The sequence below is a fragment of the Pipistrellus kuhlii genome, unplaced genomic scaffold, assembly GCF_014108245.1.
Source record: "Pipistrellus kuhlii isolate mPipKuh1 unplaced genomic scaffold, mPipKuh1.p scaffold_m20_p_48, whole genome shotgun sequence".
NCBI lineage: Eukaryota > Metazoa > Chordata > Mammalia > Chiroptera > Vespertilionidae > Pipistrellus > Pipistrellus kuhlii.
The window spans coordinates 2,191,441-2,214,361 of record NW_023425549.1 but is presented as its reverse complement, the minus strand read 5'-3'; the positions used below and the strand labels follow the sequence as shown (position 1 = coordinate 2,214,361).

Below are 22,921 nucleotides of genomic sequence, written 5' to 3'. Positions count from 1 at the left end.
TGAGTTCCTATCTCCAGCCTGCTGTTGTCCTTATAATTTGTTACAGCCCTGCTTGCTTTCCATGCCTTCAAACATATCTTTTTCCAAACAGATTGTTATAATATTTGGTCCAATTTGTCTAGTTGTACTCCAGGGGAGAGTTGGTCTGGGTTAGCTCACCTGCCATTACCAGAAATGAAACCAATTGCCTGCACTCTTTAAAGAGGCATTTCTCTCCTTGTCCCCTTTGCTTTGGCCAAGGTGATAAATTTGAGTTGTGTCAATTAGATGTGCAATTCCACGGAAGCTTACTTCCTTTATCGCTGTAATTGTGCCAGCTGCTAATGAAGAGGCCTCATGTGCTGCATTACTCTGGTGTCTGTCCATAAGCCTCCCAAGAAACTTCCGGAGACCTTTTACGCTCTTGAGGGAGAAAGAACATCAGTCTTTCATGTGGAAAGTTTCTGTCCAAGTTGTCAGAGTGCTCTAGAGAAGTGATATATCTGAACCAGTTTTCCCAGACAAGATGCCAACCCTAGAAATAAAGTAACTCCCCTCAGTGCGAGGGAATCCGAAGACCCTGACAGGCCTGCAGTTAGCATTTCTCCCAGGAAAACCTGTAGCAGAAAGACCATTCCGCCAAGTTCAGAGTCATATTTGTCAGTGTTCATCATTAATAGCAAGTGACAGAAATTTCACCTGGCTGAAGCAACAAAGGAAAATATATTGCTCATAGACCCAGAAAGTCCAGGACTCTAGGTCTGACCTCAGGTGCACAGATGATTCTCATCAGGAAGCTGTTTCTTTATCACTTACCTCTATTTTCCTCTAGCCCAGTAGGTCTCAAACTTAAATTGCGCATTAGAAGTTTTTTGCAAAGCAAATTAAAGCACAGATTGTTAAGCTCCAGCCCTAGTTTCTAATTCAGTGCCTAAGTACTTTAATGCCTAACAGTTCTCAGGTGATACTGATGTTACAGGGACCACACTTGGGGAACCACATCTCTAGTCTCAGGCACAGCCTGCAGATGGCCCACAGTGGCTCCAGGCTCCTCTCACTGGCTTAGCAATCCCCAGGGAGAGAGACTGCTCCTTTCCCCATAGTCCCAGCAGAGTCCTCTGAGCCCTCTCCAATCTCCTTGGTAACGGAGAGGAAGTTCTCTCATTGACCAGGCTGGGCCAGGAGTGGGGTCAGATCTATCCAAACCACAGAGACTGAGAAGAGTGTATGTGTGTGTGTGTGTGTGGTGGTGGTGGTGGCGGTGGTCGTGGTGGTGGTGATGGGGGGGTGGGGGTGTTCCCTGAAGGAAAACCTGGATGCTGTGAAGTCACTGTTGCTGGAAAGACAAAAAGCAACTGCTGTTCATTATATATATAAATGCCTAAGTGACCATTCAACCGGTTGCTTTGACACGCACTGACCACCTGGGGGACAGATGCTTAATGCAGGAGCTGCTCCCTAATGGTCAGTGCACTCCCACAGTGGGAGTGCTGCTCAGCTGACCGATGGGCAACCAGACGCTGCTGATCTCCAGATCAGGACTGACTGCGCTCAAGCCCGCAGCAGGCAGTGGGGCCAGGATGAATGGGAGCGGTGTGGTACCAGGTTCCTGCCTGGCCACGGGCCTTGGCCCAATCCCTGCAGGCCACACCAAGAGACCCCACTGGTGCATGAATCTGTGCACTGGGCCTTTAGTTTCATGTAAAAATTAACCGCACGTGACATTTTGCTGCAAATTCTTCTGAGGCGGGGTATGGGCAGAGGACTGGAATATCCAGGAGGGAAGAGTAGAAGTCATTAGTTGGGCTCTAGTTAGTTTGGCTCAGTGGAGCGTCGGCCTGTGGACTGAAGAGTCCCAGGTTTGATTCCAGGTCAGGGCACATGCCTGGGTTGTGAGCTTGATCCCCAGGAGGCAGCTAATCAATGTTTCTCTCTCATCATTGATGTTTCTATGCCTCTCTCCCTCTCCCTTCCTCTCTGAAATCAATAATAAATTTAAAAAGTCATTTAGCTGCATGGCAGGGGGAGCCCTGATTGCCTTCCTTGAAAATTGTGTGCGTTTCTGGGCTGAAGAAGAGACAGCAGAAGGATGTTAAGAATCACAGGCAATACCTGCACATGGAGAGGTCGCCAAAAAAGCTTTAGATATGAGAACACAGGCCTTTGCGAGCTGTGTGTATCAGCTATGTATTGCTGCTTAGTAGTCTATCCCAAAATGTAGTGGCTTAAAACAACAGCCCTGGTATTGCTCAGGGTCTGCAGGTGGGCTGACGGTTCTGCAGTGAGCTAGTGGGTGGCTGGGCTGGCTGGTTTCAGCTGGTCTCTCCTCTGCCTGGCAGCCCAACCAGCCTGAGACCTCAGCTGGGAGACTTGTCTCTGCTCCATGTAGTCTCATCAACCAGGACGTGGTGGTCTCAGGGTAGCAAGAGACGAACACCCCAGTGTGTATGTACTTTTTAAAAACTCTGCTTGGCCATATTTGCCAGCGGCCTATTGGCCAAAGGAAGGCATCAGGCAGGCCAAGCCCAGCTAGAGAACTTGACCGCATCTCCTGGCGGGAGAGGCTGCACCACCACCTTGCAGAGCGGCCCGCGTCCAGAGGGCAGGAAAGTTTGGCCGTTTGTCAGTCTCTTACACCAGGAGAAGCACCATTCAACCGGTTGCTTTGACACACACTGACCACCTGGGGGACAGATGCTTAATGCAGGAGCTGCTCCCTAATGGTCAGTGCACTCTCACAGTGGGAGTGCTGCTCAGCTGACCGATGGGCAACCAGACACTGCTTTCTGAGGAGGCGGAGCCATCTCAAAATGCACCGAAGCTTTGGAGTCCCCAGCACTCAGTACGCAGGAGCCTGGAGGACCACTGTTCCAGGGTGTGAACTGCTTTCGCATCCCAGTTGGATTTGAGATGAAAATGTGAGCTTCTCAAGACAAATCAGGGCTCCTCCTGCCACTCCCATTCAGGCTTTTCTGCTCAGCTGCTGCCCTGGACCTTTTGCCACACAAAGTTGTATACAGCCTCCAGGCCGACAGGGAGTGGGGTGCACTGTGGAAACTAGGTGCTTATCCGCTGTCTAAAGGGGTACTGCTACCCAGCTCCAGCTTATGATTGTCACACGAATGCCAGTCAGGGTTGCCAGATCGAATGGTTTTTCAAGAGATGCCAGGAATCCCAATTTTTCTCTTTTTAAAAATTCTTGGCATCTATTTCCAATAAAAACACACACACATAGAAGTCACACACCTGCTAGCTGGTTTTGGCCTGTGGCCTTCTGGCTTATGATCTCTATGCTAGACTCTTTTACGGATTTCATATGTCTCGGTGGATTCCCTAGTGATTTGGCCGAGACTGAATTTGGGCTTTTCGAGTCACAGCTGGTGGCCGGAAACAAGTCACCTGGCCGGCCGGCCACCGTGAGCAGCCCCGCGTGCCCGTCTGGGTGACATGTGTTTTATTCATGGTAAATCTCCTGAATGACACGCTCTTTGTTTCTCCGCGAGAGAGAGACGAGGCCAAGGCCCAGTGAAGCGAAGGGAAAGCGACACGAACAGCAGGGGGATGGTTTTCAACCAGAAAATAGTGGTTTGGGATAAATTAAAATGTGCAGTTTGGCTTTTGCTGGTGGCACACGTTTATTGTGTGAACAAATGCACACTTTCCAGATCCAGGATGTGAATAACCGCCCCCCCCCAACCTCCGCCCCCGGTGTGCCCAAGCTGCTGCAGAAATGGCTCACCCGAGTGGGCAGGGACAGCTTCCCAGTTACCGTGTTGTCACCTCCTGTGTGGTGAGGATCACAGTGAGCACAGGCGGTCGGCAGAAAAGTGATTCAGACGGCGCGGCCTGTGGACAGACGTCTGGAAGCCGCGGGTGGGAGAGCTCGGCGGTGGAGCTGCAGAGTGACCTTCACTTGGAGAAAGGGCGATTTAATTTTGAAAAGCATCTCCTTAGCATAATATGACTCTGAGGGCATGGCAGCGCCGGCGATCATTTGCCGGAAGCGCTCCCTCCCAAACGAGAGACACCGCAGCAGAAGGGTTTGAGCGGACGAGGCTGGGTCCGCTGGGAGGGTCCGCCTCCCGCGGCGGCCTTTCCCGGCAGGGGCGGCGTGGGCTTGCAGGGCCAAGGTCAGCTGGTGACCTCAGGCAGCTGTCCACCGGGCCCAGACCACGGGGCACCTGGTGGCGGCACAAAGGCCAAGGTCACCACGCAGGTCTTTGTACCTGATTTAAAGTGCGCCATGCCGGGAATGGAGAGGAGCTCGTGAATTTCAGGTGCTGCCCGAGCTCTCTGCCAGGGCGGGAGCCTGCTTCCCCCCCCCCGCCCCCCAGTGTCAGTGCTGCGCATTGTTTAGCTGAATACAGATTTCAGTCCCTTATTTATAGAATCACTTACAGCAGGATTTTCCACCCTTTTCATCTGATGGCACACATTAATTACTAAAATTCTGCAGCACACCAAAACATATATTTTTTTTTATCTATATGACTAAAATAAGTATAATTTTGATTCATTTACACTGGATGGCTGTTGTCATTTGTTTATTTGGTAATCTAAGGGAAAATAGATCAGTGCCCAGTCAGGATTGCACGTTTTAAGAAATCTTGTGACCCACCAGGGTGCCATGGCACACCCATTGAAAATCGCTGCGCCCTAGGATCTGAAGGGTCAGGTGATGGAGGAAACTATATGCTTTCGTGATATGCACAAATACAGAGGTTGACAAGGTTTGGGGTTGAAATCATTTCCCATCGCTCATTTGACAAAAACCGTAATGCCAGGCACCCCTAAGCAAGATGGGCGTGGCCTCCTGAGGCAGTGTCAGGCCTGTGGGCTTAAATGGCCACATGAGAACTGAGTGCAAGACTTCTCCACCTTCACTGCCCACCATGCTTTCCTCGTCCCTCCCTCCAGCTCCCCTGCCACTCCTCACTGAGCCCACCCCTGCCCACCTCAGGGCTGTGGCCTGGAACAGCCTCTCCGAATGGGCGTTCTCAGGCTTCATGCCTCAAAGTCTCTGCTCAGATGTCACCTTCCTGACTGAGTGTCTCCTTCCCCTCAGCATCCTGCCCCTCCTGGCTTCTCTCCTCCTCGCCTGCTTTGTTGGTTTCCCAGCACTCACCACCTGCTGCATGTCCTGTGTGCACCTGCCTGCCCTTGTCTGTCTCTGCCCCATGCCTGTGAGTGTGAAGACAGCGTGTGCCTGTTGCATCCACCCCTGTAGCTCTGAGCCCGAGCAGCGTGGCATCCCACAGCGTGGTCAGGTCTAGAAGCCGATCCTGCTGTCTTCGTGCTGCTGGGAGGGGTTCCGCTCAGCTCCCCCCGGGCGTCGTGTGTTTGCAGTGCGGGAGTTCAGCCCTGCCCCGCTGTAGCTCAGACCAAGTCCGTTAGTGTCCCTTCACTCTTCCCTTCTGGCCTCCCAGCTCCTTCCGGCGCCGGAGCTCCTTGGGCCCCAGTGAGAAGACCGCAGTGTAGCCCTCGGCACCCTATTACCCGCCTTGTTTCATTCCCTGAGGATCCCCCTCCTGCAGCTCGTTAAACCGGTTCCTTATAGCTCCGCAGTCTCTGCCTGTTTCTTTACTCTCTCATCCCTCTGACTGCAGAGCAGGCCGGGGAGCTGATAAGAAGGCAAGCGGGGAAAGTTAATGCAGCCTTGGCCGGGTGAGCAGAAACCCTGGGTCACCTTGCAAGCAGCTCATTACTTTTCTGTCCCCAGGAGCAGCACTGGGCGATGACAGAGTCCATCAAAGTCAGAAAATGGCCCGTTGCTGCTTACCGCGCAGGCCAGCCAGCCAGGGGTGCTCGAGGGCTCCTGTGGATGCCCTTGACACCAACACCACCAGCCCTGCCCCCTCTCCCCCAGGGAAGCAGCTTGGACAGTACTAGATCAGCCCCTGGGTTCTATTGATCATGCTTCTTAAACCTGGAGTATGTTATGAACAAACAAAACTAAGGGGGTTTCACAAAAATTTCATATTTGAGCTTTTCCTGAAAAAAATAAAATGGCAATACTAGGACCACAGGTCAATATGGCAGGTGTCGCCTGGAGCCCGGTGTTGGCTCCTTACTGAGGTGGGTCCAGGCTTACTCCGTATGCCTGTCTCTGGTCCCTGGGCGTTTGCATTCACATCCCCTCTCCTGGGTACCTGGTAGAAATTGGTAGTGCCCCATTTTAGTTTGGCTTTTCCGTAAAAACCTATAGTCCCATCACCCCGCGCCTGGCTGTACTGGAGGTCATCCATAGAGCTGCCGTGACCCCTCCCTCCCCTGTCAGTGCCCCTCTTATGCTGCTACTTGGACTGTCATTCAGACACAGCATTCTAACAGCACATAGCAGAGGTCAAGTGCTCCAAGAGGAATCTCCGGTCATCGACAGTGATGGTTTCTGGAGGTCATGAGGATGGAAGGACCCTGTTTTTCAACAAGCTTTATACCAGGCCACATATATGTGGACCCCACTGTGCCAACTCAGCAGCTCCACTTTGATGCCAACACATCCCAGACCCAACCTGTCCAAACCTCAGCCCGCTCCTTCTTCTAAACCCGCTCCCCACAGCTCTCCCAGCTCAACTGAATGCGAGTCCATTGTCCATTTCCTCAGGCTCAAACCCAGTCACCCTTGGCTCCTCCCTCTCCCCCAGCCGCACCTATGCTGTCAGGAAAGCAGTGGATGTGCAGAATCTGCGCTCCGTATCCCTCTGCCTCTGCTCCCATGCCTCCCTGCATAGCTGTGCTGGCCGCTCACCGGCCTCTCTGAGCTCACCCTCACCTCCCTCCAGTCTGTTCTCCACCTACGTCAGCTCAGGTCATCTCTTGCTCTAAACCCTTCTGTAGTTTCCCACTATACTCAGAGAAATGGCCTTATTGTGTGACCAGGCCTTCCCTCTACTCCAGCCCGAGGTGCCTTGCTGCCCACGGACACACTACAGGCCTCTCGCTCTGCCCCGGTGCCTGGGCCATGCTTCCCTGGTGCTCCCTGACTCTCACCCTCCACCCCGCACCCCGTCTCCTTTGCCCTGCTCTGCTTGTCTTGTTTTTCCATGTCGTTTTCTGCTAACACCCTGTACTATTTATCTTTCTCTAGAAATTGTCTCTCTCCCCAACGGTGGGGGATCTTGATCTGTCTGATCACTGCTATGTCCCCAGCGCCAAGAACAGATGTGGCAGAGTGGCATTCAATAAATTCAGTAGGTAAAAGCCTCTCTCAAGATCCCAATAGAAATATTTCAAGCAGTTTTAAGAAATCATTGAAGGGTCTTCTTTCTCTCTCCCCCCACCCCTTTAAATTGATTTCTAGAGAGAGAGAGGAAGGGGGCAAGAGAGTCATTAACATGAGAGGAAACCTTGATTGGCTGCCTACTGCATGCACATCCCGTATCTGGGATCAAACCCACAACCCAGAATCAACCAACAACCTTCCGGTACCACACTGGCCAGTACAAGCAGTTCTTTTAAGTGGAGATTTTTTTTTTAAAAAAACATAGAAAGAATCCAAATATAAACAATTGAGAGGATGTTATAGTGAGCCCTATGTGTCCATCACCAGCTAATTTCATTTCCTCTACTCCGCAGATAGTTATGAAGCAAATTTAAGTCATCATATTATGCTGTAGATATTTTAGCATGCTTTTCTTTTCACAGCTATATAGCACTCCACCATTAGGTGGATATACCATAACGTATTTTATTCAGCCAGTCTTATTGGATGTTTTTGTATATCACTTTATACTTTATAAAACCAATTTTTCCACTATTGGAATTTCCAAAATCAACTGTACCTTTGCAATACTATTTTTCTTAAATTGAAGAGTAATTTTTTTGTAATTTTTGTTATTCCTGTAAAAACAACATAAAGCAAAAAATATTTCAAAATATTAATCCTTTTGCCCTGGTCAAGTGGGTCATTGGTTGGAGCATTGTCCCATGTACCAAAAGGTTGTGGGTTCAATTCCTGATCAGGCACATACCTAGGTTGCATTTTCTATCCCCAGTCAGGGAGCATATGGGAGGCAACCAATCAATGTTTCTCACATAGATGCCTCCCTCTCTCTCCTTTCTATTTCTCTCTATTTCTCTCTCTTTCTCTCTCTCTCTTCCATCTTCCCTTTCTCCCTTCCTCCCTCCCTCCCTCCCTTCCTTTCTCTTTAAAAAAAAATCAATAAACATCCTCTGGTGAGGATTAACAAATAAATATTCATCCTTTTCCATATTATATATTATTCCTTATAGATACTTTGGTAGAGGGTTAATTTTTAATAACTTTATTTTGATATAATGTCACACTTATAGGAAGTTGCAGGGACGGTGCAAATGACCTCCCATAAACCCCTCATCCAGGCTCACCAGTTGTTGGCATTTGATCCCAATTGCTTTATGATTGCTGTGTGTGTGTGTGTGTGTGTGTGTTTTAATCATTTGAGATTTTAAAAAATACATCATTCCCCTTTTTCCCTGAACACTGCTGTATGCATAGTTGCCCTTCTGTATCTGGGGGGGATTGATTCCAGGACCCCTGTGGACATCAAAATCCGATGCTCAAATCCCTTATGTAAAACGGGGTAATATTTGCATATAACCTATGCACATGCTCCTGTATGCATTAAATGATGTCTAGATTATTTATAATACCTAACACGGTGTAAATGCTATGTAAATAGTTATTATTCTTATTGTTCAGGGACTAACAACAAGGAAAAAAGACTGAGCACGTTCAGTACAGAAGCAACCATCACAGGCCTAGCTGAATAGTGCACATTTGAATCTGCGACTGTGGAGCCCGCAGACACGGGGGGCTGGCTGTATCTCCTGAGAACAAGGGCATTCGTTTTATGTTACCACGGCACACTTAAGTTATGAAATTTAGGCTAATTTAGCATTCAGACAGTGCTGTTATCTAAGCTGCAGACCAGGTTGGATTCCTCTCCTTGCGAAATGATGCTCTTACAGCTCACTCCCCCAGTCCAGCCCCAGGATGGCCGCTGCCTTCAGTGGTATGTCTGCCAGTCTCCTTTAATGTGGCAGCTCTCAGGCTGTCTGTGTCTTTCATGACCTTGACATTTGTTTTATAGATTGTTCTCAAATTGAGCCTGATAGTTCTTAAGCTGCTCTCTGAGAATGCACTCTAAAGGGAGGCGCCCTGTTCTTGCCCCCAGGACCTGGGAGCCGCCGGGAGAGACCGCTCTCAGCAGCCCGGAAACCTGTGCTCCAGGCTGAGGACCCCCAGGAGGACGCATCAGCTGTGCTCCGCGCCATCCAGGTGGAGAACGAAGCCCTGCAGAGGGCGATCCTGAGCAGGAGGGCCGAGCCCCCCAGCAGCCAGCTGCAGGTGCCTGTGTGTTCCCTGGCTAGGACTCTGCTACTCCGGGGCCGGGTGTCTGAGCAGTGCTGGCACCGAGCACGTGGTGTGGGAATCTCTGACCTCACACTGACCTGCATATCCATTGCTTACTGCACAGTCCTTCACCGCCTGCCAGAGGTTCCATTTCCTCCGCCTTCCCATTTTCCATTTAATGTGGAAAGCCCAAGTTGAATGCCAGTATGCCTCTAATCCTTGCCGATCTCCCTGCAAACCTGACACCTCAGACTAGGGTTGCAAACTGGAGGTAAGAGAAAGGATGGCGTAAACGGCAAGCCCTGGCTTCTCTGGAAAGATGTCACTCCCAGAGCATGAGCTTGACAGGCCTCTGGGTCCTGCCCGGACTGCTTCTCCTGCTCAGAAAACCTCCCTGGCCCTACAGGGTTTGAGTTTGTGCCTTCTGCCCTGGCTTTGAGCAATAAGCAGGAGAAACAGTGGGGTGAGCAGGGCCCCGTGGAAGCGGAGGTCCTGACATGCTCGGTGTACACATCCTTTCTCAGAAGCACGCTCTGTGACTCAGCTGCTGAAACCTTCGACCTTAGCTTGTCCCACGGATGCTCACAGTAACCTGGGAAGATGCAGCACTGTTTCAGCACCCTCTCTTCAGAGGTGCCGAGGGCACCAGGGAAGCAGGGTGGCTCACCCAGGCCATGCCTTTGGAAGGGGCCCAGGTCTGCCTGCCTGCAAGCCTGGAGCCCATCCCATTGCTTCGCAGCCTCCAGTGTGGCCTGTTCTTTGGGACATTCATCGAGCGGCACTTGTTGTGTTTTCCTGGAGCTCAGTCCTTCCCTGTGTCTGTGTAGGAGATCACAGGACGGTCCCTGCCCCTCTTCACCCTCCTCTGTCAGTGAGGCGTAGACAGTGGGTGGCTTTGTTCTGACCTCAGGTCATGTGATTACATCATTCCAGGGCACGGAGGAACCTCCAGCAAAACCGTGGACTGGTCTGCTGAAGGCACAGGAGGACAGCCCAGAGGTCAGTGGAGGCCCACAGCACCTGGTGCTCCGGAGAGCTTCCCTCACACCACCCAGCAGGTCCTCGCTGCTCCTGGGCACGGAGCTGTCCTGCCATTCCATGTCCTGCAGGGCTGAGCCAGGCCTGCTGACTCCAGTTTCTTGTTACATTTCTACTTCCTGACAAGACAACACCAAAAACAGATCTGAGCGTTCGGAGTAAATAAATTCTAGCCCTATCTACCTAGGTCAATTAGACCTATCTCGGCAAATACAGACGGGAATTAATAAAATGCCCGAGAATGTCTTTTAGGTTGGGCTCTAGTCTGTGCTGTGTGCTCAGAATACAGATCAGATTAGCCCCTGGCCTTGCAAAGCGTTCAGACAACAAGCAAATGAAGCCATAAATAAGCAGGTGACTTCAGGGAGATGACAAAGCAGATGGGTATGGGATGGTGGCTCTCTCAGGCAGGTGGTCCAAGGAGGCCCGTCGGACGAGGCCCCTGTTGAGCTGACCCTGTGTGCTAAGAAGGAGTCAGCCAGCAACAGGAAGCAGCATTTCAAGTAGGATGAACAGGGAGCAGCTTTGAAATGAGAATGAGTTGGCAGAGCAGGAAGAAGCCTGGTTCTGAGGGGGAGTGGGGGGCAGGAGAGGAGAGAGCATCCAGTTGGGATAGAATGGTGTTCAGGCAGCACCGGGAGCACTGTGGAGGCTTCTCTTTGCATCCCTCTCACTTTTTCTTCTGTTTCCTGCTCATCTCAAACCGCCCCTGGCTGATGTCCGGACAGTCTGCAGCACTTCCCACCTGTGCCCCAAGGTTTCTGGATGACCTGACCCTGACCCACACGGCTTCCAGTGACTGAAAGCATTTGCAGATAGAGAGCAGAGCACACTTCCCGTTTAGACGATGTATTTTGAAAAGGGGGGGAAAGCAGAAGGGTCTAATGATGTTACTAGAATTCTCCGTGGAGTCCCATTACTTTGTTGCAAATAGAACAGGTGTTGAGATGGGGAAAGGTGTTGATGAAACTTATTTTTATTTTTCACTTACTGATTTTAGAGAAAGAGAAACATCAACTTGTTGTTCCACTTATGTATGGCATGCATTAGTTGATCCTAGTAGGTGCTCTGACTGGTATCAAACCCACAGCCTTGGCGTGTCGAGGTAATGCTATAACCACCTGAGCTACCCAGCCAGCATCTAATTTTTTTATTTTTAAGTTTCTTTGGATCTTAGGGCAGAGAGAAAAGGTACGCACCTTGAGGGAAGAAGAGGGGAAAGGCACGGGTCTGAGAGAGAGTGCACACGGAGAGAAATTTTTCAAAAGCTCATTGAAGCAGATCCTTTCCTGGGACTTCCCAGATCATAAGAAACTGACATCCCTGTCTCTCTGCAAAGCTCGTGGGAGGGGGTTCTTGATCTCATCAGCCCCGGGCAGACGTTGTCACTCTCCTCCTGTCCCCTGCTTCCTGCAACGTGACTGGTGACCGGAGGAGTATGTCCCTTTGACTATGGCTCTGCTGTATCTTGGGCCAGGAGTGTCACCCCAGACATCTGTTTAATAAGCCTTTCCATCCTCAGCCGCTTCCCATCACCATGGAGACCAGCACGGAGGAGCCATCCCAGGCGGCAGGGGGAGCCAGAGCAGTCAGCGCAGCCATTGACAGAATCGGCCTCTTGGGGAACAGGTACTTACCACGAGGACTTCAAAACCAAAAGAAGAAACCTAAGGCAGTGCAGCTGGGAGGGCCTAGGTGACTACGGAGCATTTAAAACGCTCCTTTAACTGCACCCTCCGCACCCCCTGTAGCCCTAAACGCAGAAGTGACGGTTTCTTTCAGGCAAGTGTCTCTGCTTGTTGAGTTCAGTTCAACCTGGGAACACTTCACCCTCCTCAAAGGTGCCCACGGAAGACCCCCAGAGGCGGTGCTGAGCCTGGTCCCAGGAGGCCTGGGGTGAGGCGGGGGTGGTGGTCCAGAGCAGCACCCTCCTTTTCTCTGTTAACATTTGTTCCGATGCAGCCTTCTGCTCCATTAACATGCAACGTCGGTTATTGGAACTGTCAAGTTTCATTATCAAATAAAGGCTTTCCTCTAGTTTTCAGGCAAAATTGATCTTCTGAAAGCCGTGCCAGGTTGAGCCTGTGTTTACAAGCACACACTGGCCTGCAGCCATGCCCAGGCGCCGTGCGGGGCCTGCTCACTGTGGCTGCACCAGGGCCCGTGCCGGCTGGGGGCGAGGGGTGTGCGGCCTTACACGGCACACGGGGTGTGTGTGTGTGTGTGTGTGTGTGTGTGTGTGTGTGTAGGCGGGGGAGTTGCAGACAACTCTGCTGGGTCTGGAACCCGGGGCCTCAGAAACCCGAGGTGCAGAGTGGGTCTAGGCCAGGGGTTGGCAAACTTTTTCGGTAAAAGGCCAAATAGCAAATACTTTGGGCTTTTCACCTTTTGTGTGTTTGTTTTAACCACCCTTTAAAAACGTAAAAAACATCCTTAGTCTGGCCACAGGCTGCGTTTGAGCTGCAGGCTCTACTTTGTGGACCCTGTTATAGATTTTTGTTATTGTTAATCCTCACCTGAGGGTATTTTTTTCCATTGATTTTTAGAGAGAGTGGAAGGGAGGAAGGGAGGGAGTAGGGTGGTGGAGGGGGGAGAGAGAAAGAAACATCGATGTAAAAGAGACACATTGATTGGTTACCTCCCACCTGCACCCTGATCAGGGCTGGGGATTGAACTGCAAGACAGGTATGTACCCCTGACTGGGATTGAACCTAGGAGGACCCTTTGGTGTATAGGCTGGCACTCTAACCACTTAGCCACACTGGCCAGGGCCTGTTGTAGACTCTTACCAGTTAATAGTGAGTTTCAGCAGGCCATCTTGCTCGACATGGTTTCTTTTATTTAACTGGTCTCATGACTACTTTACAATTATTTATAGAGAAAAACATCCCATGTGCCCCTTTGAACTATATGTGGGGTGAATATAGTCGATCTTTGAACAACGCAGGGTTGAACTGCGTGGGTTCACTTATACGTGGTTTATTCAATAAGTATACAGTCGGCTCTCCCTATCCCTGGTTTTGCATCACACATTCACCAACTGCAGATGGAAAGCAGTGTTTGTGGTCCAGGCTGGGAGTGCATGGAGGCAGGGCTGTTTTATACAGGGGGCCTGAGCACCACGGAGTGTGCCATCTGCAGGGGGTCCTGGCACCAACCCCGCACCCATACTGAGGGACCGTCGTTCAGTTTGGGGGGAGTCCAAAGCTGTATGCAGATTTCCAACTGCGTGTGTTGGGAGGTTGGTGCCCCTAACCCCTGCCTTGTTCAAGGGTCAGCTGTACTTTCCTCACGTTGTCCCACGCCCCTGAGGTAGAGCAGAAGCAGGGCTTTGCTGGGAATGTCCTTTGTGTGGAGCACGTGTTACCTGATTGCTAAAACAAGTCCCATTTCAGGCAGCAGCAGAAGCTTCTGGAAGTCCTCCGGGCCATCGAAAGCGACTCTGCCCATGCCAGCAGGATGGCTTCCCCAGCCGAGGAGCAGGTGCCGGCCCCAGAGGTGAGAGCGGGCCCGCAGGGATGTAAATGCCCTCAGTGTCTCTCCTGGAGCCGAGGCTGGCAGGGCCCATGTACGATCATTTCTGCTCCGTGGGATTGTTCTGATGGTGGCCACCTCGGTGTCTTTCTGCCACGTGCATGTCACCTCGTCCCCAGCACAGACAAAGGTCCCCTCGTCCCCAGCACAGACAAAGGTCCCCTCGTCCCCAGCACAGACAAAGGTGGAGCAAGGCCTTGCAGCTCTCCACACAGAGGGAATAACACAGCACACGAGCCCCGCATCGCTGGTAACCAAGAAATGCAAACTCAAGCAGCCTGTATGTCCCTTGGGACATCCGAGTGAGTGAGTGAGTGAGTGCCCTTGAGGGTAACCTCTGGTGCTGGCCGGTTACGGAGGCCGGCCATCCTGCCCTGCAGGCAGCAAGGAGACGGCGAGCGCTCTGGGAACGCAGACGGCTGGACTTAGGAAGAGCCTTAGCGATGCTTGTCTTCCAGCCCGGTATCCCCCTCCTCCCCCGGGGAAGTCAGCAGCAATAAAAAGCTATAGGCACCAAGGTGTCTGCTGCTGAGTTATTGGAAGTAGAGAAAAAATGAGGGGAAAAAACAAAAATAACATAAATGTGCCTTAATAATGGAGGTAATCAGGAAAGTGTGATATATCAGCATAATGCAGCAGTATAAAAGGATGGAAATCATCGTTATGGAGATTACCCAGACAGGAAACGTTAAGGCTGCAAGGCACCTGCAAGAGGTGCCATTAGTCTTCGTCCGGCCCAGCGTGACGGCGCCGACACGGAGCGGGACTCCCGCTGCACAGGCGCCCAGGGAGGCAGGGGATGTGTCAGCAGGTGCGTGTCCTGCTGCTTGCCCTCACCCTCCCTGTGCCCAAGCCCCTCTTACTTGGTTGGTGGTCACGTGTCTTACGATTGGCCAATGAGGACTTAACATGGAGCCTCTCAAAGTTGAATGTTAAGACTCAAAACCGCAGAAAGCCCTGCAAACCCCCGCCCCCCCCCCCCACGAGTCTCATTTGTGCATCTGGCACCACCTTTTAAGGGCGTGAGGCCTCAGACACATGTCTGACTCTCTGGTCCTGGGAGTGCGTGGCCGTCTGTGGGGCTGGGGCAAGGGAGTGAAAGCTCCACGCCTGGCACAGGCAGGGAGAAGCTGGGACACCAGTGGAAAGTTTCCCATCCAGAAAGATCTAGCAAAGTCAAAGCTTTGTTCCCCTGCTTGGAAGTTGCCCTCTTAGCCGTAAAGATGCTAAGTGTGCTGAAATCACACACTGAGACCTGCCTGGGTTGATGGAGTCTCCTTGTGTTACAAGAGACAGAAAACGTAAGGCGAACGGATTCCCAGAACAAAGGGCAGACAGATGACGGGGCTTGTAGTAAATGCCACAGGGGAGCCAGGTGGGGTTGGTCCAGCATCAGCTGCATCCCTGAGCCCCTCCCACCACGCCCTCTTCTCTTGCCCTGTGGCCCCTGATAGCTGAAGTGGTCCCACCTCTCACCCGCAGACCCCGGTCAGGAGAGAAGGGCAGCCCTGCCCCGCAGATCACAGCCATTCCTTCTGGCCCAGGGGACCGGACACACTGGTTCCTGGTGGGGAAAGGGTCATGCGATACCTCAGGGCTGAGGAAAGAGAAGGAATGACTCACCCCAGGAAAATCCAGTGGTCCGGGTAAGAGCCACAGCGAGTGCCAGGAACCCGGAGCCTTCCCCCTCCCCCCTTCCTCCTTACCCTCCTCCCTCTCCCCCTCCCCAGTGATGGTCTCATACCCTCTGGAGGGACCTAAATCTCGCCATTCAGAGCAGGAGGAGCCGTGGAGTTGCAGCACTGATAAGTTGTGACACTTCCTCAGTTAATAGGTCCTTCAGCTCTTCATTCGGGAACTCCCTGCGGGAGCTTGCACATCTGAGATTGCATGGGTGTGAGATCCAGCCGCCCCTTTGCGAGGCGGCTCGCCGGCCATCTGGCCCTCCTCCCTGCAGCCAACAGCCAGGGTGCACCATACCACGCCTTCACACCTTCCACACAGTCTCCCGCATGGCCTCCCCACACGGCCTCTCACACTGTCTCCCGCACCTCTCACCTGGCAGTGCCTCTCACAAGCACAAGCGGGTTAACCTCCAGCCCCCACTTCAGCCAGCCAGCTTAGGTGTATCACCATTGGTCAAACCTGGACTTGGACCCAGGGCAGCCCTCACCGCACAGCACAGGAGCAGGAAGCCCGCACAGGAGGAGGAGGCCGAGGGGTCTGTGGGCCAAGCTAATAAAAACACCCATGTTCTGCCAAAACCGGTTTGGCTCAATGGATAGAGCGTCGGCTTGGGGACTGAAGGGTCCCAGGTTCGATTCCGGTCAAGGGCATGCACCTTGATTGCAGGCATATCCCCAGTAGGGGTGTGCAGGAGGCAGCTGATCGATGACACTCTCTCTCATCGATGTTTCTAACTCTCTATCTCTCTTCCTTCCTCTCTGTACAAAATCAATAAAATATATTAAAAACAAACAAACAAACAAACAAAAAAAACCGCCCATGTTCCTTCTGGGAGCCATGAGCTGACGTCCCTCCCTCCCATCCTCGTTTGCAGTGTGAGGCAATCAGGGCTCCTCCAAACACATGCTGAGAGCCAGAACACATGTCACTGGCTATTAATTAAAAAAATAAGGAGGGAACATTTGCTGTTCACTGCTCAGCTCCCGGCTCACAGAGCCAGTACCGATGACCAGCGCTAATTACCAGGGGGCATGTGCACGGAGGATGTGCCACTTTATGAGTGGCCGATCCGTGGCCACCCACTGGCCTCAGGAGGCCATTCCGCCGTGCAGCCGTTTACTGATGGCATCCACGCAGCCTCTCCGACAGAATGGCCTGCCCCTGGGGGAGGCGGACATCAAAACCAGTGAAGGAGAGCCTGGCCAGGCGGGTCAGTTGGTTGGGGCATCACCCCACACACCAAAAGATTGTGGGTTCATTTCCCGGCCAGGGCACATACCTAGGTTGGGGGTCAATGGTTGTAGTGTGTATAGGAGGCAACCGACATGTCTCTCACATTTATGTTTCTCTCTAAAAATCAATAAACGTATCCTGGGGTGAGGATTACCAATAAATAAAGATGAACTTTGCCTACTTGGAAAAAAAAAACACAAAAAAAAACCAACCACAACACAATTAAGGCAAGAAATGGAGGGGGTAGGGGGGACCACAGGCTTGTTTAGTCTTCATGGTAACCATAGGTACATAGTAACCGTAGGTCCAGGGTGCTGCCCTTACCCTCAGGCACGGAGAGAGGATGGCCCGTGGCTGGGTGCTGGGGCTGGAGTCGGCCTGCCATGCTTCATCTTTGGCATCACGTTTCTCTCCTTTAAGGACAAGTTGGCAGTGAAAGCAGAAGAGATGAAAGATGCCATCTACGTGACGATGGAAATCCTGTCCAACTGGGGCAGCCCGTCGTGGGTGGGCCTCACTGAGGTCGAGTTCTTTGACCTGGACAACACAAAGCTGTACGTGTCACCTCACGACGTGGATATCCGTAACGCGGACTCGCCGGGGGACCTGGGCCAGCTGGTCAACAGGAACTTGGCTGTAAGTGGAGGCGGCACTGCGTGAGGCTTGGCCTTGCATTGGGATGCATCTTCTCTGCCCATGACGTGGCCTCACCTAAGGCGGGGTGTGAGCAGGGGACAATGCAATCTCCCCTGGTACTCATTTGGTCCATGTGGGAAGGAGCTATGGCAAAAGTGGGGGCTCCACACTGTCCCCCAAACTCTTCCCAGATCTCTGCTCTGCGGGGTTTGCTTGGGAGAGGGGACGAGGAGCCAATCCAGCCTTTTTCTCCATCTTGCAGTTTACGACAGTCACCACCAAACATGGGACCTCAGAGGTTATTGAGGTCAACGTGGCTATTTTGTAGGTAAATAAGCGAAGGCTTTGAGGACTTAGCCAAGGACAAAGCTGGAAGGTGGTGGGGCCAAGTGCACATCCTGCAGCCAGCCTAGTCCAGGGCCCAGATGCACCCCCTCACAGTCCTGCTTCCCTAGAGCGTGGAGTTCATGCACCCAACAACGGGAATGTTCCTTGTCTTTAAATATATAATAGTGTGGGGGGGGGGGGGGAGGTTGTTGTTTTTTTAAAGCACTGGCATTTTCTCCTCCTGCCACTGCAAGTTGGGCACGAGGCTGTGAGCTAGCCTGAGACAGGATGCCCGGCAGCGCCGTCTTGGCCGCGCTGTGCCTCCCAGCCTTCACCTCCGGGAGGGGCTGGAGGTTGGGAACAGAGGTGCCTCTGGGCCACAAAGGGGGCCATGGAAGACTTTCCCTTTTGCTCTTTTGCATCTCTTAAGTTTCCTCCCATGTACATGTAAAAAAGTATGGGAGCTGAAAGCAGCCACCACATGCTCAGTTCTCGCTGTGCCAGGCATGGCCATGCGATCTGACTTATACCTAAGAGTGCACGGGTTCGAGGAGCGGAAGGGCCTGGCGTCACAGCTTACCACTTCAGCTTCGAGACCCCAGGCAGCTCTCCCCACCTCTATTCCAGTCTCCTCATCTGTCAAATGGGGGTGATAAGAAGGCCTACCTTGACACGATGTTGTGAGGATCAAATGTGTATATTTGAAGCTTAGTGCCAGGTCTGGATCTTCCTGAGGCTCCAAAAATCAGCTGTCAGTGTTTCCACTGTTATTATTATTAAAGTATTAATGACACGAAGAAGTGGATAATACTATTCCCATTTTAAAGGAAATGAAACAAGAAAGGGGGCTTTGAAATCCCTAATTGTAGAGTTCCAGGTGTGGGCACATTCTCCAAGTCTGTTTGTCTGCCCCCTGTAAAATGAGAGGGAGGTGGGTAGCTGGATTTCTAATTTTGATTCCTAATTTCTAGTAACAGAAACTGAGTCTGACTAATTTTAGCTGGCGTGCTCACTGCCCCCAGGCTGGGAGAGGACAGGCCCATGTCAAGGCAATTGCAGGCAGTGTTTGGGGTGCATGGGCACTGAGGGTTTGTTTTTTGGGGGAAATGGGCAGTCTTTTATTGGTTGATTAATTGGAAAGTTGGTTTGTCATCACTCTGCCTGATGAGTCCAGGAGAGGAAGGCTCCAAGTTGGCTAGGAGGCTGGCCACCTTGATGCCAATGCAACCAAGATGTCCCAGGGTAGGGGGAACCCTCCCTGAAGAAGCTCAGGGTTGTTCCTGAAAGGCAGGACAGGTGCTGAAGGCCGAGAGGCCCCAACCTCCACAGGTGGGCTCGGGTGGGTCTGCACCCTCCTGAAGAGCAGCAGCTCTGTGACCCTGAGCCTGGGACTCAGTCGCAGCTGCATGGGTGCCCTGGCCTCGCACGCCCTCCTCTGCTTGCTGCTTCGAGTCCCCGGGCTCCCATGTGTGAAAGCCCCAGTCCTTGCCACCTCTCCAAACCCCTTTGCCCAAAGCAGTGGCACATTGGAAGCTGCTATGCAGAGCAGAGCATCCCAGGGCCTATAAAAAGCATCACTGAGTTTGATGGGGACCGATTCTGATGATGGCTCTCCCTCCTCCTCTGTTTAGCAGAGGCTGGTGAGCTTTGCTGTTTGAGAGCAGCGAGGACCCCAGCCCGTGGTTTTTGTGGGTTTGGGTTGTTTTCTTTTGGGCCTGACGTTGGGACATAGGCAGCTGCTTTGTCAGGATCTCTGGGTCCAGCTGTGGGTGGCTGGGTTCCCCCTGCTGCACTGGCCTGGGGTCTCCCTGATGTGGTCCTGTGTGCCACATCTTAGATTCACTGTGAGTTGACTCTAATGACCCACCGTATGCCAGCCAGACACCTCTCATCTCCCATGGGCCCTGGATCACTCTCCACACCTGATGGAGGAAAGCAAGTCTCAGAGGAGATGGGTGACTTGCTGAGTGTTGGGGCCGCTGAGAGCTGGACAGAGGTAACTGGGAGTGAGGGCTGAGTTCAGAAGAGAAGCTGCTTGAACAGGAAGTTGCCAGAAGATGACTTCACTGATGAAACCTACTAACTAAAGAATTAACACTAGTTCTTTACATTCTCTTCTAAAACATAGAAGAGGAAGGAACACTTTCCAATTCATGAGACCAGGATTATCCTGATACCAAAACCAAAGATTTCCCAAGAAAGCTACAGGCCAACGTCTCTTATGAATATAGATGTAAAATCTTCAAAAAGACACTAGCAAGTTGAACCTGGCAGTTTAAAAAAATATTTACACATCAAGACCTCATGGAGTTTATCCCAGGAGCGCAAGGTTTGTTCAACATATGAAAATCAACCAATAGACCATATTAATAGAATAAAGGGGGAAATAACCACATTACATCGTAATAGACACAGAAAAAGCATTTGACAAAATTGAACACCCTTTCATGATTAAAACAATCAGCAAACCAAGAACAGAAGGAAACAAAAACCTTAGCCTGGTAGAGGGCATCTATGATCACCCACAGCGAACATCACACTTAATGTGAAAGACTGAAGGTGTCGCCCCAGATCAGGAACAAGACAAGGATGCTTTTTCATCACCTCTATTCAACATTGTACTGGAGAATCCACCTAGGGAAGTTAAGTAAGAAAATAAAAAAGTTGGAAGGGAAGAAGCAAAACCATATTTGCAGGTGATGTGGTCAATCTATTGATACAAAAATCACTGGTAAAGCTAAAATTAAGTTCAGCAAGTTTACAGGATAAAAGTTCAATATACAAAAATCAATTGCATTTCTATATAAGAGCAATGAACAATCTGAAAAGGAAATTAAGAAAACAATTGTATTTTTAATAGTATAAAAAAGCATAAAACATTTAAGAATAAATTTCACCAAAGAAATAAATGCAAGACTTCTACACTGAAAAGTGCAAAATAGTAACGATAGAAATTAAAGACCTAAATAAATGAAAAGACACCAGTGTTCATGGATTGGAAGAACTAATGGTGTTAAAATGGCAATGGTTTCCAAACTTTCTACAGATTCAATGCAGTCGTATCAAAATTTCAGTTGTCTTTTTTGTGGAAATTGGCAAGCTGATCCTAAAATACTTATGGAAATTTGAGGGACCCAAATTTGAGGGAACCAAAACAATATTAGAAAAGAAGAAAAAATTTGGAGGATTCTTACTTTACAATTTCAAAACTAGCTACCATATTACAGTGATCAAAATTGTGTGATACTGGCATAAAGATGGATATAAGTCAGTGGAATCAAATTGAGAGTCCAGAAATAAATGCATATATTTGTAGTCAATTGATTTTCAATAGGATGCCAAGACCATTTGATCAGTTAGGAATAATTTTCTCAACAAATGCTATGGAGACAACTGGATTTCCACATGCAAAAGAATGAGGTTGGACCCCTATCTCACACCATGTATAAAAACTAACTCAGTGAACCAAAGACCTGAAGTATTAAGAGCTAAAACTATCGAACTCTTAGAAGAAAACACAGGTGTAGATCTTCATAGCCTTGAATTTGTCCACGGAGTCTTAGATATGACACCCAAAGAACAAGCAACAAAAGAAAAAAAATAGATAAATCAGAATTCATCAAAATTACAAACATTTTTGTTTCAAAGGATACTAGCAAGAAAGTGAAAAGACAACCTATAAAATGGGAGAAAGATTTTCAAATCAAATATCTGATAAGAGTCTAGTATCCAGAATATATAAAGAACTCTTAAACTCAACAATGAAAAGACAACCCAATTAGAATATGGCCAAAGTACTCTGAATAGACATTTCTCCAAAGAAGATATACAAATGGCCACAAGCACATAAAAAGATGCTCAACATCACTAGTCATTAGGGAAATGGAAATCCAAACCACAAAGATACATCACTTCACACTCACTAGGGTGGCTATAATTTAAAAAAAGAAAAGAAAACGGGAAACAAGTATTGGTGAGTATGTGCAACAATTGGAACCTTTATATCTTGCTGGTAAGAATGTCAATGTAAGGTATAGCCTTGTCAGGTTTGGCTCAAAGGTTAGAGTGTTGACCCTTGGACTGAAGGATCTTGGGTTCAATTCCCGGTCAAGGGCACCTTGATTGTGGATTCAATTCCTGGTCAAGGGTACCTTGATTGTGGGTTCGATCCCTGGACCCTGTTGGGGCTCTTGCAGGAGGCAGCCAAAGGATGTGTCTCTCTCACAAGAGTTTTTTCTCTGTCCTCCTCTACTACCTCCCTCCCATTCTCTCTGAAAATCACTGGGGGGAGGGGGGTTATCCTCCAATGAGGATTAAAAAAAAAAGTAAGGTGTAGTCACTGGGAAAAATAGTTTGATATTTTCTCCAAAAGTTAATGTAGAGTTACATGTGACCTAGTAATTCCACACCTAGATATATACACCTAAGTTATTTGAAAACATGTTCACACAAAAACTTGTACATGTATATTCACAGCATTATTCACAATAGACCAAAAGTAGGAATAACCCAAATGTCCACCAACTGATAAGTGGGTAAAGAGCACATGGTGTCTGCACACAATGGAATATTATTCAGCCATAAAAGGGCATGAAGTTCTGCCACATACTGCAGCCTTGGAAACATTATGCTGAGTGAAAGAAGCCAGTCACAGAAACACATGGTGTATGATTCCACTTATAGGAATGTCCAGGACAGGGAAATCCATAGAGACAGAGAGTAGCTGCCATGGACTCAGGGGAGGCGGAATGGGGAGCAGTTCTAAAAGGTACAGGGTAGGGTGTCTTTGGGGTGGTAAAGTTCAGTGGAAAAAGATAGGAGTGATAGTTGCACAACCTTATGAATGTGCCAAAAAACTACTGAATTATACCCTTGAAGCGGTGATCTTTTTCTTTTTTTTTAAGTGGTGATTTTATATATGTAAATTATATCTCAATTTATTTTAAAGAACAGAAATATCCCAGGCGCCCTTGCCCAGATTCCCTGATGATAACATCCTCTGTAATTACAGACCCTGGTCAGACCAGGAGGTTGACACTGGCATAATGTGCAGACCGCCATGCACTCATGTGCATGTGTGTGTGTGTCTTTGCAGTTTGATCATATGTAGATTTGCATAGCCACCACCACACTGAGGTAGAGAACGGCTCCATC

At 50.1% G+C, this 22,921-nt stretch overlaps 1 protein-coding gene across 6 annotated transcripts in view; it reads left to right on the top strand.

The window, feature by feature from the left end:
* Positions 1–22,921, top strand: part of LOC118704856 (katanin interacting protein) — a 187,453-nt gene that overhangs the window by 121,159 nt on the left and 43,373 nt on the right. For 5 of the 6 annotated variants that reach the window (XM_045572527.1, XM_045572525.1, XM_045572524.1 and 2 more), the window contains 5 exons: positions 9,135–9,307; positions 10,247–10,312; positions 11,874–11,980; positions 13,747–13,849; positions 17,225–17,440. In XM_045572527.1, coding sequence (XP_045428483.1) covers positions 9,135–9,307; positions 10,247–10,312; positions 11,874–11,980; positions 13,747–13,849; positions 17,225–17,440 — 665 coding nt within the window. The remainder of the gene's footprint in view (positions 1–9,134; positions 9,308–10,246; positions 10,313–11,873; positions 11,981–13,746; positions 13,850–17,224; positions 17,441–22,921) is intronic. The other variant, XM_045572526.1, reaches the window with a different exon arrangement.